Here is a 26,154-nt window from a genome sequence, read left to right as displayed (position 1 = left end):
ATATTTTTTAGCCTGTTTTGGAATGTATTAATTCATTTATTGTGTCTAAGGGCAATTTTTTTTCGTGGCTTTGGTAGTAAGATAAGATAAAAATAAATAGTTAAAAAACTAATTTGAATTAGCTGAGTGGTCACCTCACTTCTTCATTTAAATAAGTGTCGAGAGTTTAAATCCTATCTTGTGCACGCGACAATCCTTAAATGGATCTCAGCTAAATAGTAAAGATAAAGATTGAAAAAAAAAAGATATTGACATTAGAGAAAATATTAAATAAATAATTAACCCAGCTTTATTTATGAGGGATGGTGACGTAAGTGTGGCGGTGAAGAAAATGAAATGAAATGAAAGAAGAGAACAACTATAGTTGAATTTTTGGTTTAGAGTTGAGAGAGAGAGAGAGATGTGTATAGTGTTTGTGTGCGATGAGGATGAGAGTGGTGTCAAGGCACCCGGCAGCAGGGTCATGCCCTTACTGTGGAGGGATGATTCAAGCTATGGACGTTGAAAGCCAGTGGAGGTTTTGTTTTGTGCCTTTTTATCTTAAGACTAAGACAAGGTATTATTGTACTCTCTGTACCAGACGCCTTGTTCTTCAGTAGTAATAACTAATTCTGCTATCATATATACAAGGAAAAAGTTTATCGTCTCTTTTCTTTTTCTTTTAGCCCTTTGATTTTCATGTAGTTGTAATTATCCCCTTTCTATGTTATCCGTTTAAGGAATCAGTGTTTCAAACTGATGGACTCTTTACAGAACTACAGTTAAAAAATGATAATAGTAAAAACAAAAGGTACACTGAATTTAAATGTTGATCATTGCATAAACATGCCCCGGGTAACATGCTCGGCAATTTACGATTTAAAGAGAACAGTTTAAGTAGTATTATAATAATTAAAAAAAATCATATTAGGGTTTTCTATTTGTGTTGAGAATTGAGCTAAATTACAGAAACCGTAATTCGATTGTAAAGTATGAGAACAAACTAAAAGAGTGAAGCTTAAAGAAACTACCGGAGTGGTGGTGGGTGAGTGACGAATTTGCCAATTTTTCTCCGCCTCTCTTATAACTTTCTATCAAATACACTCTCATACAAACATCTTCAACCATCTTTGTTCTTTGATTTCTTCATGTACCCATTTCCGTATATTATTTCCCTAGCCACTCAATCACACACCAAATGATTGATGAAATGACGTTTAGATATTTGAATCGAATTATTCAACGAGAAAAGACGAAATGAGATGCGAGTGGGGATTTCTTCAACCTTATCTTGCATACTTTCTTTCGTGTACTCTCAAGACTATCGTGTAAGGGAAACCAATACTAATCACAGAAAAAGTGGGTTGCCACAAGTTTGCAAAATATTTGTGTGGAGTTGGATCTAAACTTGCCCATCATGCAACAAGTTTAGATTCGTGCAAAACTTGTAGTATCCCACATTATTGTGTTTGGAAGGGTGACAGAAACTAAAAGATACAGATTAAATTAAGTTTTTATATTATATTTAGTATAAAATATATTAAAAAATTTATGTCTCAGTATTATGTTAAATTTAAAATAAATATGTAGAATTAAAATTTAAAAAATTAAATGAAAATATTTTTAAAAAAATATTAAAATTTTAATTTCTGTCAATAAAATTTTAATATCCTATGTCCTCATTTTTTTAGAAGTATTGAAAGGACTAGAATTTTGAATTTTAGAACTGAAATTTTAGTTCTAATTTCTGACCACCAAAGGCAATACCGAATCTTAGTTTTCAGTCGCAGTCTTTGGGAACAAACACTACCTAAGTGTGCTGGCCATCTCTATTAACTATCTGCTTTCTTATCAAATTTAACCATGCAATATTAATTACCCACATTCATCATATCAAAACCACTCTGGACTTTCCACACATTTTGCAAGCAATATTTAAGAGTTAGAAAGCTTAAATATAAAAACTTTCAATACCATGGTTGTATAATGATGGTACAAGAATAGTTGTTCATCTGGCATTATTTTGTTGAAAATATTGAGTGCATTTTTTTTTATCTTTCTACCATTACCAAATAAGTATACCAAAACCAAAACATCGTTCTCTTTTTCCATCAAAATCCCAAATGAGAAAATACAAAAGGTTATATTCAAACATGAAATCACTTACAGAGCTTTAACTTCTTAAAATATGAAGATACAACTGATTTAGGGTATGGTTTTGTGGCAAGGCATGTAGGTATGTTTTCAGGTTGTTCAATCCACATTTTGTGAATGATTCCACCAGATGTGAGCTTCTCAGACAAGTTCTTAATCTGCGCTTCTCCCTTTACTTCAAGTGTGACCTACACAATTGATGTTCAGTAGCCAGATTAACTTAATATGAATGATATCCATATAGATGCAACTTTATAGATAAGTAGATAACTCTAATACAATGAAGCTAGCTAGTATCAAATAACAAATCATGAAGCACAATATATATGCTACATTAACTGACTCCTCAGTCCTGAACATACCATACTGACAGATGAAGTATACAAAATACAATAGAATAGAGGATTTGCTTTGCGAATTAACACTTGTGTGATGTTTCTTGTCATGTTTCTCCTTTCAACTTTGCAGTCACACTTAGTGTGTGTTTGGAACACAATGGAATTGGAATTGGTTTGATTTCAAAATCAAATTCTTTGTTTAAAATGGATTGAAAAAATAATTGAATTGATTTTGTAAATCCGTGGATTTACATTATAACCAAACTCAATTCCTTTCCTTTTTTTATAGAAATTTGGTCGAAATCAAAGCTGTTGCAAAGACTCTGACCACAAGTTCACAATAACCTTCTCACGGATGTTTCGGAGGACAGGAAGGAGGAACCAGAAAAGAAAGCAGAGGAAGGTGGCCGTAGTTGTGGACAGCATGTGGTAGCACTTGGATGAGGGTGGGAGAACAGTGGAGATCGTGGTGGTTGGTGGCTCGTGGTGACGACAAAGGACAGTGTAGACGGCATAGACATTACGGGGGACAAAGAAGAGTGTTGTCCAAGGAGAAAATGGGAGTTTTATGAGAGTTGCGCAACGCTGTTGGATAGACAAACAACGTACCCTCACATTTATGGACCTAAAAAGTGTATCAAACACCAAGTTATAAAACAGTGCCTTCTATTAGATTATATTACATATCATACTTCCTCATCATAAGAGCCTGCAATAGCATCTAACAAAAAATTTGTTATTTAGGAAGTTGTCAGCACACTCTTAGCTACTTCAATACCCTCAATCATCATGTAGCAATGCGATTCTCAATAGTCAGCAAGGATAAGAAATCTTGTATTTTCAGCATTTACTGCATCTTCTTTTAGCTACCATTATGTGCTAACAATGGCAACATATGTATATATGAGGTGTAATTCACAGATTTGGAAACTAAGAGATTAGTGCCTCACTTTCCTACTTTACAATTGTCCTTTTTTAATTTTCCACAACCAAGTATCCGCCATTAAGTACAGTAACCAATCTCTCATTTGCTTATAGGCATCTCACTGGGGGAAAAACTGACCTGGAATTTTGAAAACTTTCTATTCATCAAACACAAGCATGTCAACCTTGCAAAACACCTTTCTATAAGCAATAATAACCCCACCAACATTTGGAACTCCACATTGTCCAAGTTCATCAAAAACACAAATACAAAGCTCACAATATGTAACATCCCAACAATGCTGCTTTAATTTTAAATTTCAAAATGGGAATTATGTAACCAACAATAACAAGCGCTTCCTTAAATGCTCCTCACTAAGTAAGGATTAGTAAGGAATGGTGCACTCCTTGTTAATTAAACAAATCCTAGCTATCTATTGTTTATATTTTATGTCAATGATTTAGATTTAGAGTTTAAGGATTAGAATTTAGAGTTTAGGATCCAGATAGACCTGTCCTCTTTACTTTCGCCGGAGCGCATTAGTGTTCGACCAAATTTAGCAATTTGATAAATTAACATTATGAATCAGCAACAAAATAAGGGGTAAAAAAACACACGTCAATGAACTATAACTCAAATAACATAGTCTTCTCATACTTGCCTAGATGTTGCTGGTTAAACATTTCATTCACTAAATTTAAAAAATAAAATAAAAAAGAGAAAAGGCATTACCTTGTGCATGGAATCGATTTTCTCGGGGCTGCAATAATCGATAGTTAAAGGATCGTCTTTGTTGGCCCAAACGGCGGAAACAGAAGCATGGCAACCCTGCGTCACCACACTACCAAGCGGCCACGTGTCGATCAGGTCCCGCCGGAGCACCACGTACTGCAGCACCACTTCAGCGTTTTCCGACGGCGATTGGGTCTGATTGGCGATGGTTTGGGAATCGGCGAGGGGTTGACTCATTGAGTTGGAGCTTAGTAGAGTGGGGCGAGTGGAGAGCGTGGGCGCGTGTAAATGTGGAACCCTAATAGCCGTGGAAGTTGAGATTGAAGAAGCTGATGGTGTGAGGAGGAAACGAAACATAGGGAATGAGATTGTGAAAGCCATTGATATTTGAAGAGAATAGATTCAATTCATAACAATGAAGAAGTGACTAATTACACAATAATGAAACTTAATTACCTTGGAGCTACGATTCTGCGAGCCTGCGAGGGAGATGGTAATGAGGAAATGATTTTAGTTGCGGTTTTACTGTTTTATTTGGTTTAGTTACAAGGGAAAAAGTTGGATTTTATTTAAGTGAGAGTGTTACCCTGTTAGAAGGACGGAGCAACAAGGTATTATTGTACTTACTCATAATCTTTTGCCAAAGATTCCCTTTGCTTAAGTGTAATACTCATAATACTTAGAAATTAGAACGGATATGTCTAAAGTCAACTCAAGTATTTTCTGTTTTTTTTTTAGTATTTTTTATATTTTTTATTCATTATGTGATTGGAATCATTTGATTAAATTTATGAAAAATTTAATGGTCAAAATCAAATCCCGGTAGAATTCGATATGCAGATTTTTCACACCCCAATATAAATGAGTTTTAACTGTTGCTTAATATCTAATTTTTGATAGTAACATATATAATTTTTTTGGTAAATATCAGTTTAACATGCATCAATGTCTTTTATTTTATCATTGACAAAAAAATAAACTGTTCTGACCCAGCCTAACCAAGTAGGATCTCGAGTCAGGACAAACTGTCGATCCGACCGTGTTCTCTGCCCGGGCCGAAAAATGACCCGCGCATCATCTCTCCGTCCACGTGAAGTCAGCCAGCTGAAAAAGGAAAATTTCCTGGAAGCTGCGCCTGCTCATGTGGGACTCGCCCTAGTACAGGGCTATATATGGGGAGGGCTTTACCCCTCCCAGAGGTATGTCACTCCTTTTCACCATAATTGTTACCTCTTCATACAGACCTTTATTTGGGCGTTGGAGTCCTTGCAGGTGGCACACCCCCTACTCCTCGAATCGTCGGCTCACCAAGACCTCAAGCCTGATCCAGCCCCAGCTGCACTCCCCAGAATCCAGAGTTTCTGACCCATTTGGCACACCACGGAACACAAACTTTTTTGTAAAAGCAAACTAATAAATTTAAAATTTAAAATTAGTCTGATTTGCAAATTGAATGTTTTAAATGTAAGGAAACTTTTATTGAATATGAAAATGCTACAAAAGAATATAAAGGCATTTAAAAATGAAACCTAAAATGTAAAAAAAAAATTACAAGAAAAATAAACTGCATGAATATAAAGTACAGAATTTGTAAAAAAATATAAAAGACATTAAAAAAAACTTACAAAAAATAACTCAAACAGGCCAAAGATCCTTCATGAATCCCTTCTTGACTCTTCCCTCTTTTGAAGGATTTGTTAGGACAAAAAGAAACAAGAATACTTCCACTGAGGCCGGTAACTCTAGATACTCGCAGACCATCTTGAAACAGCGGATAGAGGCCCAGCTGTTCAGGTGAAGCTGAGACGGCACCACGTCACACCGGTTTAGCAGCGTCATTTGAAAGGGGGAAAAAGGAATACGAATCTCCAAATTGGTGAACATAATTTTGTACATCCAGATCCAATCAGCGATCCGGGGAATGTGCAGGTTCAGATGGCATATCCGTTCCTGGTTATTGGGAACAAACACCTCATAGTTCGCCTCCTCGGGACCTCCCCCGCAGAGATAATCCACTTCATGGAACTCCGTGAGTTCCTCTAAGGTCATCTGTGAGGGGTGTTCTTCACGTCCGAGGTCACCCAGGCGTACCGATCTACAGTCGCTCTCGTGATAGGAACCCTTGTGACAGGACGTTGGGCCATACCTACAGTGGGGGCACCACTCAGAATCAATCTGTGAGGTTGAAAATTCGGGACTAACACCAGAAACTACATTTTACCTATTCGCTGTTAAACAAAAGCTAAATCTACTGTAATCTACAGTCCAATGAAAGCTAAAGGCCTAAAAAACCAGAAAATCTACTATGGCAACCCCCTAATATCTACCTAGCGTTGGTCTGAATCAGGCATGCAATCCAACAAAATACACAGAACATAAACAAAGCCAAGCCAAAGGAAAGTAACATGAACGCAAGAAAAAATGCAGAAATAAAGGAAGAGAAGGCACTTACCAGAATAATGAAGATGATCAAGAGAGGTTGGGGAATCCCAAAGGAGTTAGGAGGAAGCAAGCAATTCACAGCGAACGGCCTCAGAGAATGTAGAATGGAAATGAGGAAAATGTGGTAATAGTGGGGGTTAGAAACTGAAACGCAAAAGGCATAAGAAAGCTGAAATGATAATTGACGCCTGGGAGCTCGAAAGGCAAGGGCAAGGTGGACATTACACGCAGGGTTTGAATCAACCATTAAGAGCATTAAACGCTCGGCGCAAAGAACGAGGCGACAAAGGGCGTTCTTTCGAAGTGACGAGCCTCACTCGCACTTAGAGGGCACGCCCCTACCACGATTGATAGCAAACCGACCCAACGACGAGATAACCAAAACATAACGCGCCACCCACGGTGCTCACAACCCTAGCTGGCGCGTTGGGGGTACTGTTCCATCCCGGCCCGCTTGATGCAGCGCCCCGGCCCGAACGGCCGACCCGGCGAATTGCTGGCAACCGACCCGACGGGAGCTCCCGGACCTTCCCTCTCCTCCAACAGCGCTCATGACAGCTGGGAGGGGAAAATTTTCTGGAAGGTGCCAAACATTCCCGTGGGACCCGCCCTAGGACACAGAGTATAAAAGGGGAGGGTCCTACCCCTCTCCCACGGTACGTCACTATCCACTCACCTTTACTGCCATCTGTACGGATTCTGACTTGAGCGTCGAAGTCTTTTTTGCAGGTGGCTCCCCCTTTCCAACACTGCAGCTCAGAAGGTCGTGAGGTCTCAACTTTCCACTATCCACCACACAATCCAAAAGATCCGTCCATTCGTCATCAACTAAGTCCAGATTCCCCTCTTTTTACTTACCCATTCTACTCACCTGATCCATTTGGTATCCGACCACCAAACAGATAAATTGAACGCCAAAAAAATATTAGTGATAAATTTAAAATTAATTATATTAATAAATTTCATTTTAATACAAATACTATAATATAATTTGTGGTAAAATTTTTTACCCCAAAAATTTTCTGAAGTTATGGCACTGTATTGAAATACAAAGACATTTTTGTATAAGGGATCACAATGATTTGTTTGTTGCATGTTGCAAGTGGCAGATGATATAATAACATGCTTGCAAATGAAACAAAGTGTAGAAACCACACACACACAAACAATGTGGTCCCCTCTCTCTTCTCCACCACCAAGATCTTGTCAAAGTCTTATCCTACATACTTCCGAATATTTGAACAATGACGAGGTTTCTCTCTTCATTTGCCTTTTCCTACTTTCACCCCCTTTATCATATCTTATCCTATCATATCATATCCCTTCTAATTGATGCCTCTTTCCTATTTTTGAGATCTTCAATTTAGTCTATTAAAATTCACGAATCACAAAAATTTTAAATAAAATTCAGATTCGTAACGGATTAATTTTAGATAAAAAATATTTTAATATAATTATTATACAATTAAGGTTTGAAATTTGAAGATAAACCCTTGAATATCCTGACGCATGCCTTTCCATATTTGCATTATAAATATATTTTTAGATTACCAATGCAAATATAAAAATTTTTAAGTCTTAGTTGTAAAAAAAAAAAAGAAAAAAATTGTTAATCTAACACTATTGATCAAGAAAATAGCCTCATGAATCAATGTGTAATATTCATGAAAATAAGTATGCTATTTTGACTTTTTTTTAATCATCTTTAAGTATTTTAAAATAATTGGCAATTTTTTTTTTCTTTAATAATAATGAATGAACAAAATGTGTATGTTGAAATAACATTATTATGACAGACAATTGGTGTGGAGGTATGATATTTTTGGTTGATGTAGATTTTGACAAATGTATGGGGAAAAAATTGGAACTTCGGATCCAATGTAATATTCTTTTGTTTCTCAGTACTTATACCTTATATAACAGAGAATATTGGAGGTCCACAAATTCAAAGGCTTTTTTTATTTAAATAAAAATTTCATTATTTACATTTTTATTCAAAACCTCGTATATTTACGCATTTATCAATTATTAGGGTATTTTGTTGGCTTCATGTAATTATTTTACACATTAATAACAACATGTATGTTGACATTTCTTAATGACAACTTTCTATAATTTCGCATTGTGCATGCAGCAATTTATTGAGCAGTGACAGACCCTTAAATAGAGCTCTGCAACGAATTAATGATTGACCTGTCGAGTTGGGAATACCGTAAGCAACCAAAAAAATGATAACTTTCTATTATTTTAAATTATGAATAATTCTAAATTTCAGTTCTTATGCTATATATTCGAAGATTATATGTTTGCCTTTTTTTTTCCCAAAATCCGAAGCTCCAATAACAATTTTTTAAATGCTAATAAATTAAAAGATTGATTTAAATGAACTTTTAAAAAAGTATTAATTGTTTCACTTAAACTTTATAAGTTTGTAAAAGCCCAATTTTTCTAAATTGAAACTAAAACTAATAAAAAAATTAATTTCTTATTATTTTTATTTTTATATTTTATTTAAATCCAATCAAAAAAAAATTTTAATGACATTTATATTTTAACATATTTCACTGGTAAAATAAATATTTGAAGATATTTCGCTAGCTTAAAAAAATTAGAGTAATTATCCAAATCAGTCTCCAAGGATTTTAGAATTGGACATTTTAGTCCTCAAGAAAAATTAACACACAGATCAATTCCCAAAATTTTACTCCGGCAGACAAATCAGTTTCCAGTTCCTTTTCGGCAGAGTAATTATTCAGTTCCCAAAGATTTTAAAAACGGACATTTTAGTCCAAAAAAAAACTAATGTACAAATCAATCCCCAACTTTTTCTCTATTAGAAATAATAGTTCTCCGTCCAAAAATAAAATAAAATAAAATAAAATTATTATTATTATTATTAATTACACAATAATATTGTACTATATTTTTTAGACAAAAATAATGATAAATTTATTCACTAAATTCTTTTATATATATATATAGTCAGTCAACAACAACAATAATAATAATAATAATATTATTAGAGATTATTTTACAAAAAATTTAAGGTTAAAATTATTTGATATTTTTGTATTTAATATAATCAAAAGATGTCTTATATATAAAAAAATATATGTTTATATTAAAAAATATGTATTAAAAGAAAAGATTTTAATTTAGATTTATATTAAATACATATTTTTAAAGGTAATGTCATCCACCCTCTCTAAAGTAACATGTAAGTTATCATTTCTGATGTGTCACATTCTAATTGGGTATTTATTTTAACCTGAGTTACCTTCTCCATTCTTTCGCCGTCGTTGCGCCTCCCAAGCATCACCGTCTCATTGGTGTTTCGTTTTCTCTTCCCAAATCATTCCTCTAGAAAAGGTACTCCAACTCTCTCTAATTGCGTTTACTCCTCCCCACTCCTTGGTCGTCCTCATTACGCCTCCTAAGCATCACGGTCTCGTTGTGTATCTTATTTTATCTATCTAATAGAGAGAAACGTTGGAGATTGATTTGTATATTGGTTTTTTTTGGGGACTAAAATGTTCGTTTTTAAAATCTTTGGGGGACTGATCTGGATAATTACTCTGCTGGAAAATAAACTGGGAACTGATTTATTTGTCGGAGTAAAACCTTGAGGATTGATCTGTGTATTAATTTTTCCTGGGGACTAAAATGTCCAATTTTAAAATCCTTGGGACTAATTTGGGTAATTACTCAAAAAATTATGAGTAATGTTACATATCTAAATCTAAGTCTTTTTATGAATCAAGTTTAACTAAGTTAAACAACAAAATTTAGAATAATACTAGTCATAACTAATTTTTATTATGTTAAATCAATTTGGTTAGATTTAATTAACAAAAAATATTTGGATGTGTAATATTGTTCAAAAATTATATGTAAGCCAGTGAAATATGAGTAATTAATCTCGTTAGCATCTTTTATTTAGTGGATTTTTTTTTTAACAAAAAATGGATTCTTTTATTTAAATTAAAATATTCCCGTTCAAACCTTGTATCTTGAGCAAGAATTCCAGTGGATCTAAAATAAAATCTTTTATGTTATACTTGAAAAGTCAGCTTGACCCACCTTATCTACTTAACCCAATGAGCAACAAAGTCGAGTCATTATATTTATATATAGCTATGTGAAGCAACCTAAAATGGGAAAATGCCTACCTAGGTTGAAAGATAGATTAAGACCACACACACTTCAAATTCGATTCTTGTTCAACTCCGAATAAAGATAAAGGAAATTTTAATCCACTCAGTTTCAATTTCATATGGACTATCTTATATATATAATATATATTTAATTTGGTTGATGCACATCTTAAATATAATATTTTCACTATTGATTAATTATTTATTTCTCTTGCGAAACTATTGGTAAAATCTATCATATAAAGTAATAGTAAAAAATTACAATAGAAATGTGTTTAATCATCAAATTAGTGAAATAAAAGTTTTTTTTTAATAAATAAATCCAAGTATACAATTCATTTATAAATTTAATTTCCACTCTAAACCTCCTTTATATATAAAATTACATATAATGCCCATTCATGAAAACTCTTAGTCAATTTCTACCCTTTAAGTTCTTTTTGGTTCTTTCATAATTCATACTCTTATTAACTAAACATACCAATAAGCAGACAACCCCTTAATTTTTTTTTTGGGGGTAAAAAACATACCCTCAATTTGTATCCTTAAATAATAATACCTTTCAATATGTCAATTTTTTATTTGAGAGATTCCATTCCAAAAACAAAGTGGACATAACTTGCAGGTCACAATAATTAAACAAATGATTTAGCTAAAGAGTGTTTTAGAGATATTATTTAAGAAAGTAAAAAGAAAAAAAAAATGATTCTTTCAATACTATCAATGTATACAAAACTTAAAAAAAATCTATATTTAATTTATATTTTCAATTAAAGTTTTCTACTTGTGGTATTCTCAAACAAAATCCATAAGCAAATCTATAAAAAAAAAATAAAGTAATCTTTTTTTCAATAAAAAAAAAAGAAAAAGAGAATTATAAGATGTATGAATCCTAAAAGGACAGGATAAGATTTGTTTAAGATACGTTTCTAAATATTGGTCAAGTGACCATAATTTTCAAGGATATTTGCCACATATCAATTCCCTATTGGCTCTTGTGCAAAAGAAAAAAGACCAATCAAACTATGAAAACGTGTAATAGCACTCTATCTCTTGATAATAGCCTTGTGTTCTTTTTATAATGTTTCTCTCATTTGGATGTTTTTTGGGTTCTCCTTTTGTTATATGTGAATGTAATCCCATCCAACATCCATATTCACAATACAAAAGATAATCATAATAAAAGAAAAAGGATATGAATGGTATATTCTCAAGTTTTAACAAACAAACAAAAGAAAAAGGATTGATTTTTTTTCTGGTTATGTTTATAAATTAATATATCTAAATATAAATTTCATTCTCAAAAAAGTGATCAACTTATATATATATATATATGGGAAAATATGGGTTGCTTACTATAGTCACACTAGTTAATATTTATAGCTAATTACCTAATTCTCCTAATTTTTATTTAATAACAAGAACAAGAAAAGAATAAATAAAAACCCAATTTTGAATCAATCATCATGATCTTCCTCATCAGCATGTTCTTGTAGATCTGCTAGAGAAAAACTCTTAGTCTTGAAGCTCCCTAGCCTAAGCCTCATGTGAGCTGCATAAGATTCAGGTACTATTCTGGTGTGCCGCACCTGCACCTGATCCTCATGCTTCTTCTCCTCTGATAAGGAGGATGAGGATGATGAGGATGATGTGGAGGGAACTTTTCTAGCTTTTCTTTCTTGGAAATCATCATCATCATCATCATCAACATCATCATCATCATGATCCTCATTCACAGGCAAAAGAGGCATGGATGTGGGGTTTGACTTTGACCATGTGTAGAATGAAGATTTTCTCCATTTAGAAGCAATCAAAACCCTTCTTCTCTTATTGAAAGGGCTTTCTTGCTTTTGCAATTCCATCAAATTGTTCACTTGTGATAGATCCGTGAAAGACTTTGATTTCCCATCAAAATGGCTTGATAATCCTCTCCTAAACAAACAAAAATTAAAAACAAATTTGTTGAACTACTTTGGTAATGCATGCAAATCTCTGAAAACTAATCAAAAAGAGATGAAGGATAAGAAAGATACTTGATTGGAAGAGAATCTTCCAGAGAATCCAAAGAACCCAAACCAGGCTTCAAACCGCTCTGAATCTCTTCCTCATCCCCACTGTCGTCGTCGGGGGTTCCGATCGACGACGACGAGCTCTCCGACAGGTCGCCGGCGAAGAATTTCGGCTGAGCAGAGATCCGAAAAGCCGACCCCAGCCTGTCTTGGTCCGCCGTGGCAGCTGTTACCGGCGGCGGAGGAGAAGACGAAACGTCGATGGCGAAGGTGGGACCCACCAAAACCTCCATTCTTAATAAAATGCTGGTAACAAAAATCAATTGCAATCTTGGAGATTTAATTCAGCAGATTCTAGAATGATCTCTTGGATTTTCTTTTTTTCTATTTTAGATTTCACTCGATTACTATGCAACAAGTTTAGAGAGAGAAAGGTAAAGGAGGATTTGCATTTTAGAGAGAGAAAGAGAGGAAGAAACTGCTAAAGAATATAGTGAGACCAAATCACAAGTTTTTTATATATGGAAATGAAAAACTGTTGAAATCGAAAAGAGATTAGATTAGATGAGAGAAGGTATTTGGACACGTTTCTTGATGACGTGGCAAGGACATGAACCAGAATAAGGGTAGTTGGGTTGTAACGTTGATTATGGATTTATGCCTCTGTCTATGATCAATGAGTCTATGCTTTCATTACTTTCTTTCTTATAATCTTATCCTCTTGTTTCCTTTTATTGGATCACACTACCCTCATGCTTCCCTTATTTAGGTTTTTTAATTTTGTGAAAATTATAAAATTAATAATTAATAGCTGTTAAATGATGATTATTTAATGATCTTTATTCATTAATTTTGTATGAAGTTCAGTGCATCTAAATTTTTATTATTTAATTTTTAGATTGATCGAGTGGTCAGTTTACTTGTCTACTTAATAAGTGTCAGGATTCAAATGCATGCAGTAACTCATTGACTAATAATATAAATTTTTAAATAGAATTTCGATCCGCAATAAATTAGTTCTTAACTTGTTGGTCGGAGAATACTATAAACAAAAAAAAAATTGTTTAGGATAACACAATTCAACTGAAATTTTTCTTTCTTTTTTTTGGATAGTATTTATTGTTATGTTCAATTTTTATATATTCTTATTAAATTAATATTTATACAATTATTTAATTAGATTTATGTGTTTATATAATTTTTAAATAATAAATTTAAAATTATTTACTTTCAATAATGTAACAATATATAATTAATTATTGGTGTAACATCTTTTCTTACACAAACAGTGTATTATTATGTGTAACTTAATTTTTACAATTTGACTTTTTATAGGAGTTTGTTAAAGAACTCTTTTATTTGCATAAAAAAATCGGCACCTTTTATTTTGTTAATGGTTCAGATTTTATTATAATCTTACCATTTTTAAAAATAATAATTTTAGTTAATAAAATAGTTAGTAGTTTGTCAAAAGATAATAAATAATATACAGGTATCATACTCTGTAATTTGATAATAGCGTATTAGAAAAAAATTATATAAAATATTTTATTCAAATTCTAGATTTTAAATGAATAACAAAAGAATAAATATATGAAATTAACCTTTCATTAATATTAGTTAACTTCTTTATTATAGAATTATTTTTTTAATTTCCTTTTTTAGAAAATTTAGAGTTTAAAATTAAAAAAAATATTTTGAAAAATTAAACTCATAATTTTTTTTTACTTTTTCTTTGATTTTGGGGAGAATAATAATTTGAGATGAAGGATTAGAGGAATGTTGTGATCAGCACGGAGCGAAGAAGAAAAGAAGAAGAAAAATTCTGGATGGTTATTGTTTTTGAAATGTCTAAGTTATTGATGACGAATATAGATTTTTATTGACCATTCAAGACAAGTTTTGTTTCCAAGTTGAGAAGATTAATTAAAGAAAATTAAGGGGGTTTTGGATATTTACAACAAGTGTCAATAAAATCATTATGCAAATAGCAGGTGCAACCTGACTTTTATTCTTTTGGATTTGGATAAGATCGTTGTATCTTATTGTAGAATAAGGAATTGAGGATAGGGTTATGGAGTGAAGTTAGATTGAAGACTTTGACATTATAGTTGGTAGCTATTTTAATTTACTTTTTTTGGATAAATTTTTAAGTGTAGGCGGATAAAATAATTATTTCTATCGATATAATAATAAAATAATTATATGTTGTCCTTGTAGAAAGAAATTAATTTATAAAAGCATTTAAAAAAAACTCTTTTTCTTTAAAAAAATTATGTAAATCATTTCTACATATTAACTAATAATCTAATTCAAGTACACCAAAAACAAATTTGGGAGTGTGCTCGAGTAAAACATCATCTTTTCAAGGGGTAGAAGATTTAATCTACGTTTCGGTTAAAAAGATGACAACGACAACCTCGACAAAATTTATTTCATTAGGTGGGTCAGCTATATAAATTAAATAATATTATTGAATTTTATTATATATTATGTTTACAGAAAAATTATTTATATTATATATAAATTTTGTGTTGATTATTTTATAGATAGTATTTTTAGGTCTTTTTCTGCGTTTCACTCTTTGTCTATTTTTCATCTCATCCACTCTTTTGACTGGGTGTTCTGTCGGTCTTCTTTTTATATGTCTAAACCATCTGAGATGCGATTCTACCATCTTTTTCACAATAGGTGTTATTCCAACTCTCTCTCTTATATCTTAGTGCCTTATTCTATCCAATCGCGTATGACCACTCATCTATCTCAACATCTTTATTTCTGTCACACTTAACTTATGTCGTGCTCCCCTTTGCCTGCCCAACACTCTATAACATTAACCATAGCCGGTCTAATTGCAGTGCGATAGAATTTACCTTTAAGTTTTAAAGGCACTTTTTTGTCACATATAAAATTAGACGCACTCCGCTATTTGAAACAACCTGCTTTGATCCTATGATTTACATCCTATTCAATCTATCCATTATCTTGAATGATGCACCCAATATACTTACAATTTTTAATTTTTTGTAAGATATTTTCTCCAATCTTCACCTCTATATTAGGGGTTTCCCTTTGATGGCCGAACTTACCTTCTATATATTCCATCTTGCTGCGACTTATGTGCTGACCATACGCTTCTAGAGTTTCTCTCTATAAATTCAACTTCTTATTTAGGTCTTCCCTTGACTCTCCCATAAGGACGATCATGGCACAGACTCTTGGATATGCTCTGTGAATACTTTCAAGACTAATGTGAAAATGTATGGACTTAAGGATGATCCCTGGTGTATGTAATCCTATATCAATAGAAAATTTCTCTATCACACCACTTTGAGTCTTCATACTAGTTGTAGCCCCATCATAATGTCTTTAAGGCTGCGTTTGTTTACAGAGACAGGACATTGAAACAGAGGTACTGAGACAAAAATCGTGTTTGACAGATGAGACATGGACAGAGACATTGTGTCCAGAGATACTGAATTAGTGTATTTTGTATCTATCCTAACATGAAGGACACAAAGACACTAATAAGGGACACAACTTATTTTTTATTTTTTCTTTTATTAATCTTATTAATTTTCTATTATTGTATTTTTCGTCTCAAATTTTTTGAATGGAAAAAATAAGAATAAATTGGATTTTCATAATTTGTTCTAATCTATTACCAAATAGAATACAAAAATATAAAATTTTGTGTCTCTGTCTTTTATGTCTTATCCTCAATGTCTTGTCTTATCCCGTTCTCATAAACAAATGCATCCTAATTGCACGAATATATGAGATCCTTACTGTTTTCTTTTTCAAAATCTTTCATAAGACCTCCCTTATCATCCTATCGTACACTTTTTAAAATCAATAAACACCATATGTAGATTTTTTTATTACTACGATATCTCTCCATGATCCTTTTTAAGTTTTAACAGGTATATAGTTTCAATGGTGGATCTGCCTAGCATAAAATCAAATTGATTCTCTGTTACTTGTATCTCTTATCTCAGCTTTTGTTCTATCACTCTTTCTCATAACTTCATGGTATGGCTCATGAATTTGATCTCGCTACATATGTATATCCCCTTATTCTTATAGATAGATACCAAGGTGTTCTTTCTCCACTCATCTGACATCTTCTTTGACCTTAAAATCTCATTAAAAAGCTTAGTTAACTAATTGATGTCTTTCTCTCCAAGACCCTTCCAAACTTCAATTGGAGTATTATCGGGTCCTACTGTCGTGCCATTTTTCATCTGCTTTAAAGCCTTTTTACCTTGAAGTCTCGAATCCTTCGATAGTAGTCGAAGTTTTGATCTTCTTTCCTCGTGCATAACCGACCAAGACTCGGAAGAGTCTTCTGTCCTTCATAAACAATTCGTAGAAGTAGCTCTTCCACCTTTCATTGATCTTCTCATCTTGAGCCAAAATCTCTCTGTCTTTATCCTTTATGGACTTAACTTGATTCAAGTCTCTTGTTCTTTTTTCACGGCTCTTTTCAATTCTATTTATACTTTTTTCTCCTTCTTTCGTGCTTAAAGACTGGTAGAAACCCTCATATGTCATTGTTCTTGCTTCACTTACAACTACTTTTGTCTCTTTCTTAGCCGCCTTACATATTTCCCAATTATTTGTATTGCAGCACAAATACCACTTTTTAAAGCATTCCTATTTTGTCTTTATCTTTTTTTGTACACACGTATTTTACTACCAAGACTCCTTATCTTTTGGTCCTATCTTTCTAAATTTACCAAAATTTTCTTTTGCTATTCTTCTAATAATTTTTGTTTTGGATAAAAAATGATTTAAAAAAATTTGATTTACTTATCTTATCAAAGTGTCTATATGAGTCAATAAAAGATTAATTACCATTGTTAATAATAGATGTTTTAGTTGTGAAAAAGAAAAAAAATATATTGCCAAAATCATTTTCTGAAGAGTTTAAAGTATAGACTTAATGGATACTTTTTTTATATATATAGATTTATTAACAAACTAACTTTTTCTTTTCTGGCTAACAATGAAACAAAGCAGTAAATAGAAAATATTAAGAGGAGGCCATATAAAAAAAAACATTAAATATTGTTAAAATTATCATTAGATTTAGTGTTAGAGGTCAGTAGTGAGTTTACCATCAGATTTGACAATAAATTTATTGGGTAAAATTTTTTTTATTAAAATCAATTTTTCGATAATAAATTTGTCGATAATAATTGAAGAGAAAAAAAATTGACGCGAGCATTATCATTAAATTTAGGGGTGAAAAAAACCGACGATAAGGTAACTTCGGTTTTATCGTCGTTGACTGTTTCCCACGACTCAAATCATCGTCGTTGTCAAAGAGTATCCACCAGGAACTTGTTTTTACCATGGAGGAGCTTATTTCTCTCCTGCGAGTTGCTACCTTCATCGTTTGCCTCCGTCGCCACTTGCCTCCATTAGCTGCGATGCTATAGTTCCTCTTTCATCTAAGTATATGTTCTTTGTTTTCTTCTTTTTTTTTTACATTGTTAGCATTTGCTAAACCTTAACCCTACACTTTTTTTCCTCTGGCTTTATTCTTAAAAAATCAGTATCATTAATTTATTTAGATGTGACCTTGGTTGAACTGTTTACTCATGATTATTTAATTATTTTGATATTCTAAGTTTGCTATATTTATATTTTTTATAGAGACTTTATTAGTTTTAATAAAAATGTTGATAATAGTGCTTTGATCGTGTTAATTTGTTTACATTGAAAATTTACAATTTGTTGTCTACTTATAACATGTTTTGTTTGATTAGTCTAATAACTTGAAAGTATAAAAGCTCTAACCCCTCTTAGTTTTGAACCCTAACTCTATTTTTTGTTTTCGTTTTCTACTCCAAATTTTAATTAGTTTCTTAATTTTTATTTGGATTGGTCTTGTTAGTGGGTTGGAGGTGTTGTAAGAAATTGACAGTAAAAAATACAAAATTCGACGATAAACAGGTTACTGTTGAATTTTTTTAATAAATCCATCGATAAATTCGATGACTTTCTTGTAGTGAGGGAAAAACAAATTTGAAGGAAAGAGAAATTTTAGGTTTTCATTCGAATTTAGGATTCTAAAAACAAAAATTTTGTGATTTTATTTCATGAGGAGAGTTTTGATTTGAATAAAATTTAAGAATAAACTAAGATAAAATAAATCTAAGATTATAAATTATTTCTCATAAACTTACTATTTTGTCCAAGTAATTTCTCTAATTGAAAATCTTAAAGACTTCATTAATTTCTTTTGATTTATAAAATTGAACACTAAAAGGTTTAAAATATATTAAACTTGTTATTGATGGCCTTAGCGTTGGTAACATATTTATAAATTAATTTTTAGAATTAATAATTCAAATGCTACCAATGATTTGAGTGAAAGAAAATATAAAACCACAAATAATGGAATTGGCGCCAAATGCCACAAAGCCATCGATAATAGCTGCATGATTTATCGACGGCCAAGATGAGTGGTCGGTATGGGCAAAACTGTAGTGGTGACCCATTGAAACAAATTGTGAAGAACACATGTGCAAATTTACAACAGAACATGCGTGATAAAGAGTTTATAAGAAAAACAAAGCAAACATATAACATATGAGAGCAAGAGCTTATGTATGAATTTGAACTTCTAAACGCTTCAAATTTTTATTTGATTTTCGAATTATTGTTTGTAACTAATCTGTTTAAGTAGGTGTTTGAAATTTTGAATTTCGCCTTAAAATACCGTTAAAAAAAATTGGAAATAATATTAGAGCAAATAATATATTCATTTCTAGAATAAATTATATTATTTTAGTTCTTAATATTTAAATTAAATTTTTATTTGGTGTCTAATGTTTTAAATATTGTATTTTAATTTCTAAAGATCTTAAACGAGTTTAACATTAAAGTCATTTAAATTTTTTTAGATAAAAACAAGACATTTAAAATATTAAAAATTAAATTATGATTTAAGTTAAACGTTAAAAACAAAAATAGTGTTTTACCATAAAGTATACTATGCAATGATAATAAATAAGAATCATGAACTCATGGCCAGTTATTAAACAAAATCGAATTATATTTGTCAAAATTAGTAGTTAGTCATGTACAATTATATATCGCATTATCAATTGAAGTGATAATAAGACGGATAGAAGTGAGTTTTTACTCTATCTGACTCTATTTCACCCTACAATAACTTGCATAAAATTTGTTCCATTCTTATTTGCAGATAATAAAAAGTTAAAATCTAACTCACTTTCATTCCGTCTCTACTCACCCCTTATAACTATTAAAATCTAATAAATAAAATTAATTTTTAAAATTTATATGCTATCATAAAAAATAATTAATTTTGGCACAAGGGTTACAAATCTTTGTGAAAAACATATAAAATATATTAATTATTAGTATAAAATATATATTAAAATATAAAATATATATTAAAAATATATTAAATTATACATATATTTAAATATATATATAATGACTGATTTGAGTATATGTATATAATATTTTTTTGTATAAAAAAAATTTAGAATTGACAAAGAATATTATTTACACAGAAATATATAACGTGACCACGTAATTATTTTTAATCAATTAAATTTCAGCAAAAAATTGATAAAGGCTGATCGTACATCAAAAGTTAGGTACTTCAAATAAAAATTAGATAGCCTAATCTGCTTGTAATATAATAATTATGGTTGCTGTATATTTAAATCTCAATTGGATCCGGAATCATAATTGAAGCTCGATAATGAAAACGACTGGCCATAATAGATATACATAGATGCGATTACAGTTGTTAATGTCCCAACCTAGCCTCATTATCATCAAATGATCATCACTATTTTATGGGTTTGTGAGCTGAGACATGATGATAATTGTATAAAGATAAACATATTTAAATGTTTGGATTAAATTAAGTAGTAATGAAAACCCGGAGAATTAGCAGCTTGCACAAAGCCCAGATAGAAGTTAAAAAAAATATCTCCATCTTTTTACCAAAAAAAAATTGAGTAAAATAATTATTATTTTTCTGTTATTCTTTTTTTTTTACCTATGAACTAACATTAACGAATTTTTTGCTTTTTTACACTAAAAATAATATTAGTCTCCTAATATTTTTTGTTCATTACTTATTTAAATGAATTTTATAGTGTCTATTATTTAGTGTCTAATTTTTGTCTAATTTATTTATTATAAAAAATTTTAAATATTTAAAAATTATTTATTTTTATATTTTAAAATTAAATATTAATTTTTATTTTTTTTGTTAAGTTAGACATCACCTTTTAAAAACTATAGCAATTACCGCATATTTATTCCTAATGGCTTTAATAACCATCTTTAATCATATTTGATTTTATTTTTATTTTTTTATTACTTTAATAAATAACTATTTTGTATTTATGATTAAGCACGATTTTGGTCCTTATGATTTAGTTTAAAAATCAAAATCGTCCTTAAAATTTTTTTGTGTTCAAATTTATCCTTAATATTCAATTTGGTTTCAAAATCATCTTCTATTTTCTACAAGATTATCTCTAGGGGTAAACGCGGATCGGATCAGATCGGATATGGTCAAAATTTCGATTCGATCCGCACTAAAATCATCGGATTGGATCGGATCCAATATCCGCAATTTCTAAGCTTGGATCTGATTTGCAGATCGAATCGGATCAGATATCTGATATATTCGCAAAACACAAATATTTTTAAAAGCTTATTTTTATTAAAAAATATCAATAAAATTTATTTTTCTATTCTTTTAAATATGTTAACTTTTTAAATAATATTAAACATATTTTTTTAAATAATAAATTAAAATAATACAACATATATGATAATTATTAGTTGAAATAAAACATAAAAAGAATATTTACTTATTTATTTCTTTATTTTTACAGATACACAGATATACGGATACCTACACAAAATCCGTAATCCGATCCTATTAATGTGCATATCGGATTCGATCCGATTCGATAGCCTTGCGGATCCGGTCCATATCCGCAAATTTCGAATTAAATTCGGATAAATACTGCAAATATACGAATCGGATCTGATCCCTAAACATCCCTAATTATTTCAAAGATTCTAATTCGTAGATTGTAGTGGTGTATGAATAAACTAATAGACTAAACTCAGAGTGTGCTTCTCAAGGAGAGGCTCATCACTAATAATATTATGATAGCACACAAATGTATGCACTACTTCAAACAAAAGAAGAGAAATCTTGAATATGAAATGACCCTAAAACTTGACAGAAGTAAGACTTATGATAGGGTGAAATGACACTTTCTTTAGTTTATGATGGAGAAGATGAGATTTGATGCAACCAAGATAAATTAGATCCGAAAATTAGTAACAACAGTTTCTGACTCGGTTATTATAGTAGGTCAACCTTACGATTCTTTAAACCGAATAGAGGTATCCGTAGGATGATCCTTTATCCCTTTTACTTTTTCTATTTTGTGCACAAAACATATCCTTCTTACTACACAAAACACAACAAAATTGTCTCATTCAAAGAATCTAAGTTACCAAAAAATGCCCTACAATTAATTATTTACTCTTTGTAAATGAGTCTATATTGTTTTGTAAAGCTTCTGATGAAGGTTGTGATAGAATTCTAGAGTTACTAGCAAGTCATGAAAGATTCAACGGACAAAGGGTAAACCTCAACAAGTCTTCAATTTTTTTAGCCATAACATCCTTAATACTTTTTGCTCCTCTTTAGTTTCTATTTTGAATATCCCTTACGTTGGGACTGAGGATAAATATCTGGATTTTTCATCCTTAATTAACCGCTCAAAAAAAGCTACCTTCTCAGCTATTAAAGAAAAGGTACTCAAGAAGATACATGGTTAAAAATGATGCTTATTATCTAATGGCGGTAGGCAGGTTTTACATCGGCCAGTGAAAAAAGTGGTCTCCATCTACACGTTATCTTGTTTTAGGCTTTTGGACAGTTTACTTACTGAAATTCATGAAATCTTAAGCTAATTTCGGGTGGAAATAACAAAGGGTAGACCATCGAATGACATGGATTAGTTAGGATAAAATGTTTAAAAAAATGTCTATACAAAAAAAAGTCTTAGATTCAAAGAGCTACAGACTCAAAACTTGGCATTTCTAGGTAAAAAGTTTTGAAGATTAGCAACTCAAGCTAATCTTCTTTTAGCTAAAATAGTAAAAAAAAATATTACAGATACAGTTCAATTATAAAAGCAGAAGTTAGTACTTTGCCATTATGAGAATGGAGGTGTATTCTAAAGGGTAGGAGTATTGTAGAGACGGGCCTTAATTAGAGTGTTGGCTCTAGTGATTCCATCAGGGCCTCCTCTCGACTCGTTTGGGATTCTTCTTTTTGTGGTCCAACCTTCAGATGCTAACGGAATTTTTTGGGTACGAGACTTATAGATAAATTTATTTCACTAGACATTACTCAAAGAATTCTCTCAATTACACCAATTACACCAGGAGCAGATGAGCACAAGTTGCAGTGGATTCTTAATAAATCATAAGTATATGATGTCTCATATATGTATAGAGTTGCCTACTCCAATCATACAACAACAACCTGTCTGGAGCTCCCTGTAGAAAATTGCCATCCCTCACAAAATTTTCATTTTTTGTTAGAAATTCCTTTATGGTATACTGCTAGTAATACAATTTATCAACCAGAGATTTAATAATACTCCTCCATCTTGTCTAATCTGCCATTCAGAATTAGAAGATGTTCTTTGTTGCCTTTTCATAGCTCGATCTCTTACCTGGTTCCGAACCCCAACTGCGAATCTTTCTTCAATTGGTGGAAGGATGTTGTAATTTGACCAAGTCACCGAATTGTTAGCTCCAATATAACTAGATATATGTTGATCCTAGCTTAGAGTATTTGGAAGGAACAATGTCGAAGGGTCCTCAAACAGCAGAGTTGTTGGTATGAAGAAGTGGTAGAGGAAGTCGGAAAGTTCAACCAAGAGATATTTTACCTACTATTTTCACAACCTAGTTTCAATTTTAATTAGGGGTGAGCACCGATCCGTTTGGTTAGAATTCATGGTAAAATTAGAACCGAATTGATCAAAATTTAATTGGTTCGATTTGGTTTGAATTTGTATTTTTTTTTATAAATGTACTCAAACCAAACCAAACCGATTAAAAATAGATTGGTTCGGATAATTGGGTACTGATGACTTTGAAATTCATAAAAATGATCAAATTTTTATCTTAAAAATTCAACAAATACAATAAACATGTAGCATCAATAGAAATAATCCAAACATGTTAACACAAAATACATTAAAAACTAAACTCATTCAACTCTAAACATATTAATAGTGAATAATCTTTGTCTAATGAAAAAATCATATATATTTTTTTATTTTTTTATTTAAATAATATATGATCGGGTTCATGGGTTGTTTCGGATTCTGCATCTCCAGAACCGATACCCGAATCAATCACTAACAAAGTCCATCGGTTTAGTTCGGATTAGACCCAATTATCCGTTAGTTTCAGAACCAATTTAATTAGTTCGGTTCAAGTTTGGACGGATAATTGGATACCCGCTACCCGTGCTCATTCCTAAATTTCAATGTTACTCTTTTTTAGATTTTTTTTATTTGTCTTGCACAATCGCACCCTGTGTTTTGTGAAATTTAAGAGTCTCTCACATTTTTCTTTTGTTTTTTTGTCCTGAATTTTGGATATTATATTTTCTATTAAAATAAAATATTCTCATTGTCTCTGGTTAAAAAAAATATAAAATTTAAGAGAATAATAATGGAGGTTAAGGATGATGAAAAATATTTGAATATTATAATAAAATGATTATTATATAATTAAAATCTAAATATAATAAAAATGATATTTACATAATATATAAAAAGAAATGTTAAGTGAATGTGACCAATATTTTTTTTACTCCTAAACCTTTTTATATAAAAGTTTAATGTTTAAAAAGAAAGATATCCCTTGCAATGAAATCAATTTAAAATCTAAACATAGTAAAATTGATATTAACATAAAATATAAAGACAAATGTTAAGTGAACGTGACCAATATTTTTTTTATGTTTATCTTATATATTTAAACTAATATGAATCAACTTATTCTTTTGATTCCTAATTTTTTTTTATAAAAGTTTAATATTTAAAAAGAAAGATATTCCTTGTAATGAAGTGAGTACTATATGATATGATGATATGATTGGAGGAAATGGGTCAATGTTAGGGGAGCTACAAGTAGTTCATCATGCACTAATAAGCTATTTAATTTACAAGTGATGAAAGCCTAGCTACCTTATCTCTTCGGATATATACAATAATTTAATCAAATCCTGTAACAGATGTGTTATCATTATTATGTCATCCCATCCAATGAAACTGTTGCTGCTTATAAAGGCAACTTCTAAATACAAAGCATGACAAAAAGGGGAGAAGAAGATGATCAGTTTCTTACATCTATATAATAATGAAAATTAACTACCAATTAATTATTTGTATTAAAATATATATTAATTTTACAACAAAATAAAAAATAAAGTTAAAGGAAATAATAGCAATATATAAAGATTTTAATTTTGATACACTATCAACATAAAATAATTTTATACGTATATTTAATTACGTAATAATATATTAATAAAAATAATTATATTTTTTATTAACTGCATAAATAGTTATAAAAAAATAGATGTAATTGTTTGTTAATTAATTGTTAATTGTAATATTTAGATAATCAGTTTGAATTTCTTACATGATTGGAAAAACGGAAACCAATTACAGAGAGAGAGAGAGAGCTAAGTCAACTACTAGGCACTAGCTTAGCTAGTTGCTATTTTTTAATATGCTTCATATATATGGATTTTTTTTTTGTTCTTTCATTCTTTTAAGATTAGTGTTATTGAAGGCTTAACTTTTCCAAATGCTAGTAAAATACGCACAAAATAATGTTATGCATTTTTTCATTCAAACTTCCTAATTTTGATTTAACATTTTGCAAAGATCAGTTTTGTAATTAACAAGAAAATTATTTCGAACGTTCTTATAAACAAATGTCAATAATATAATATTGTTTTTGACATTAATAATAAGTACTTATTAGTTCATAATCAATAACTAAACAATAACAAAGAGAAAATCGCATCTCCTCTTCTACAAGAAATTTAAATGAATTTTCTTCTCCTATTATTTATGAAATGTCACTGCGAAAAGGCGTTAATTTGTAACAGTTATTTCTTAATTTGTAGCGGTTTTAAACTATCACAAAATGTATTACTGCAACTTGGATGCGGTGGTGTTTAAAAAACTGCAATTACCTGGGAAAATATTGTGGGATTTTTGCCAGTGCAATTTGTGGCAGTATTTTCGACTTTGTGGCGATTTTTTGCCTCTAGAAGTTGGAGAGGCTTGTTCCTCCCA

At 30.9% G+C, this 26,154-nt stretch overlaps 3 protein-coding genes across 4 annotated transcripts; 1 reads left to right on the top strand and 2 right to left on the bottom strand.

Moving 5' to 3' along the window:
• The first annotated feature begins 400 nt into the window (after positions 1 to 400).
• Positions 401 to 1,465, top strand: LOC107463095 (uncharacterized). Its single transcript, XM_052252508.1, is given in 2 exon segments — positions 401 to 429; positions 431 to 1,465. Coding segments are annotated over 2 exon segments (198 nt in total). The 3' UTR covers positions 600 to 1,465.
• Positions 1,466 to 2,058: 593 nt separating this feature from the next.
• Positions 2,059 to 4,675, bottom strand: LOC107463094 (uncharacterized). Of its 2 annotated transcripts, XM_016081832.2 has the most exons (3): positions 4,585 to 4,675; positions 4,129 to 4,457; positions 2,059 to 2,321 (listed from the first exon to the last, which is right to left on the bottom strand). In XM_016081832.2, the coding sequence occupies exons 2-3, from the start codon at positions 4,363 to 4,365 to the stop codon at positions 2,139 to 2,141; spliced, it is 420 nt and encodes a 139-aa protein (XP_015937318.1). In that variant the 5' UTR covers positions 4,366 to 4,457; positions 4,585 to 4,675; the 3' UTR covers positions 2,059 to 2,138. The 2 variants fall into 2 exon arrangements, with proteins under 2 accessions (XP_015937318.1, XP_015937316.1); XM_016081830.3 differs by lacking the exon at positions 4,585 to 4,675 and having other exon boundaries at positions 4,129 to 4,552.
• A 7,264-nt stretch (positions 4,676 to 11,939) lies between these two features.
• Positions 11,940 to 13,222, bottom strand: LOC107463098 (protein OXIDATIVE STRESS 3 LIKE 4). The gene is made up of 2 exons (XM_016081835.3): positions 12,758 to 13,222; positions 11,940 to 12,656 (listed from the first exon to the last, which is right to left on the bottom strand). The coding sequence occupies exons 1-2, from the start codon at positions 13,024 to 13,026 to the stop codon at positions 12,182 to 12,184; spliced, it is 744 nt and encodes a 247-aa protein (XP_015937321.1). The 5' UTR covers positions 13,027 to 13,222; the 3' UTR covers positions 11,940 to 12,181.
• Between the last annotated feature and the right edge of the window lie 12,932 nt (positions 13,223 to 26,154).

This window comes from Arachis duranensis, chromosome 8 (genome assembly GCF_000817695.3).
Source record: "Arachis duranensis cultivar V14167 chromosome 8, aradu.V14167.gnm2.J7QH, whole genome shotgun sequence".
Classification (NCBI taxonomy): Eukaryota; Viridiplantae; Streptophyta; class Magnoliopsida; order Fabales; family Fabaceae; genus Arachis; species Arachis duranensis.
Note: the sequence above shows the minus strand (reverse complement) of the source record. Positions and strands in the feature narration are given on the sequence as shown.

Bases quoted from the DNA above. Each gene is read 5' to 3' on its own strand.
- LOC107463094 (XM_016081830.3), bottom strand. From the start codon at position 4,509: ATGGCTTTCACAATCTCATTCCCTATGTTTCGTTTCCTCCTCACACCA. The intron at 2,322-4,128 runs GTAATGCCTTTT...TCAATTGTGTAG, and splicing joins AAATCGATTCCATGCACAAG to GTCACACTTGAAGTAAAGGG.
- LOC107463098 (XM_016081835.3), bottom strand. From the start codon at position 13,026: ATGGAGGTTTTGGTGGGTCCCACCTTCGCCATCGACGTTTCGTCTTCT. The intron at 12,657-12,757 runs GTATCTTTCTTA...TTGTTTGTTTAG, and splicing joins GAAGATTCTCTTCCAATCAA to GAGAGGATTATCAAGCCATT.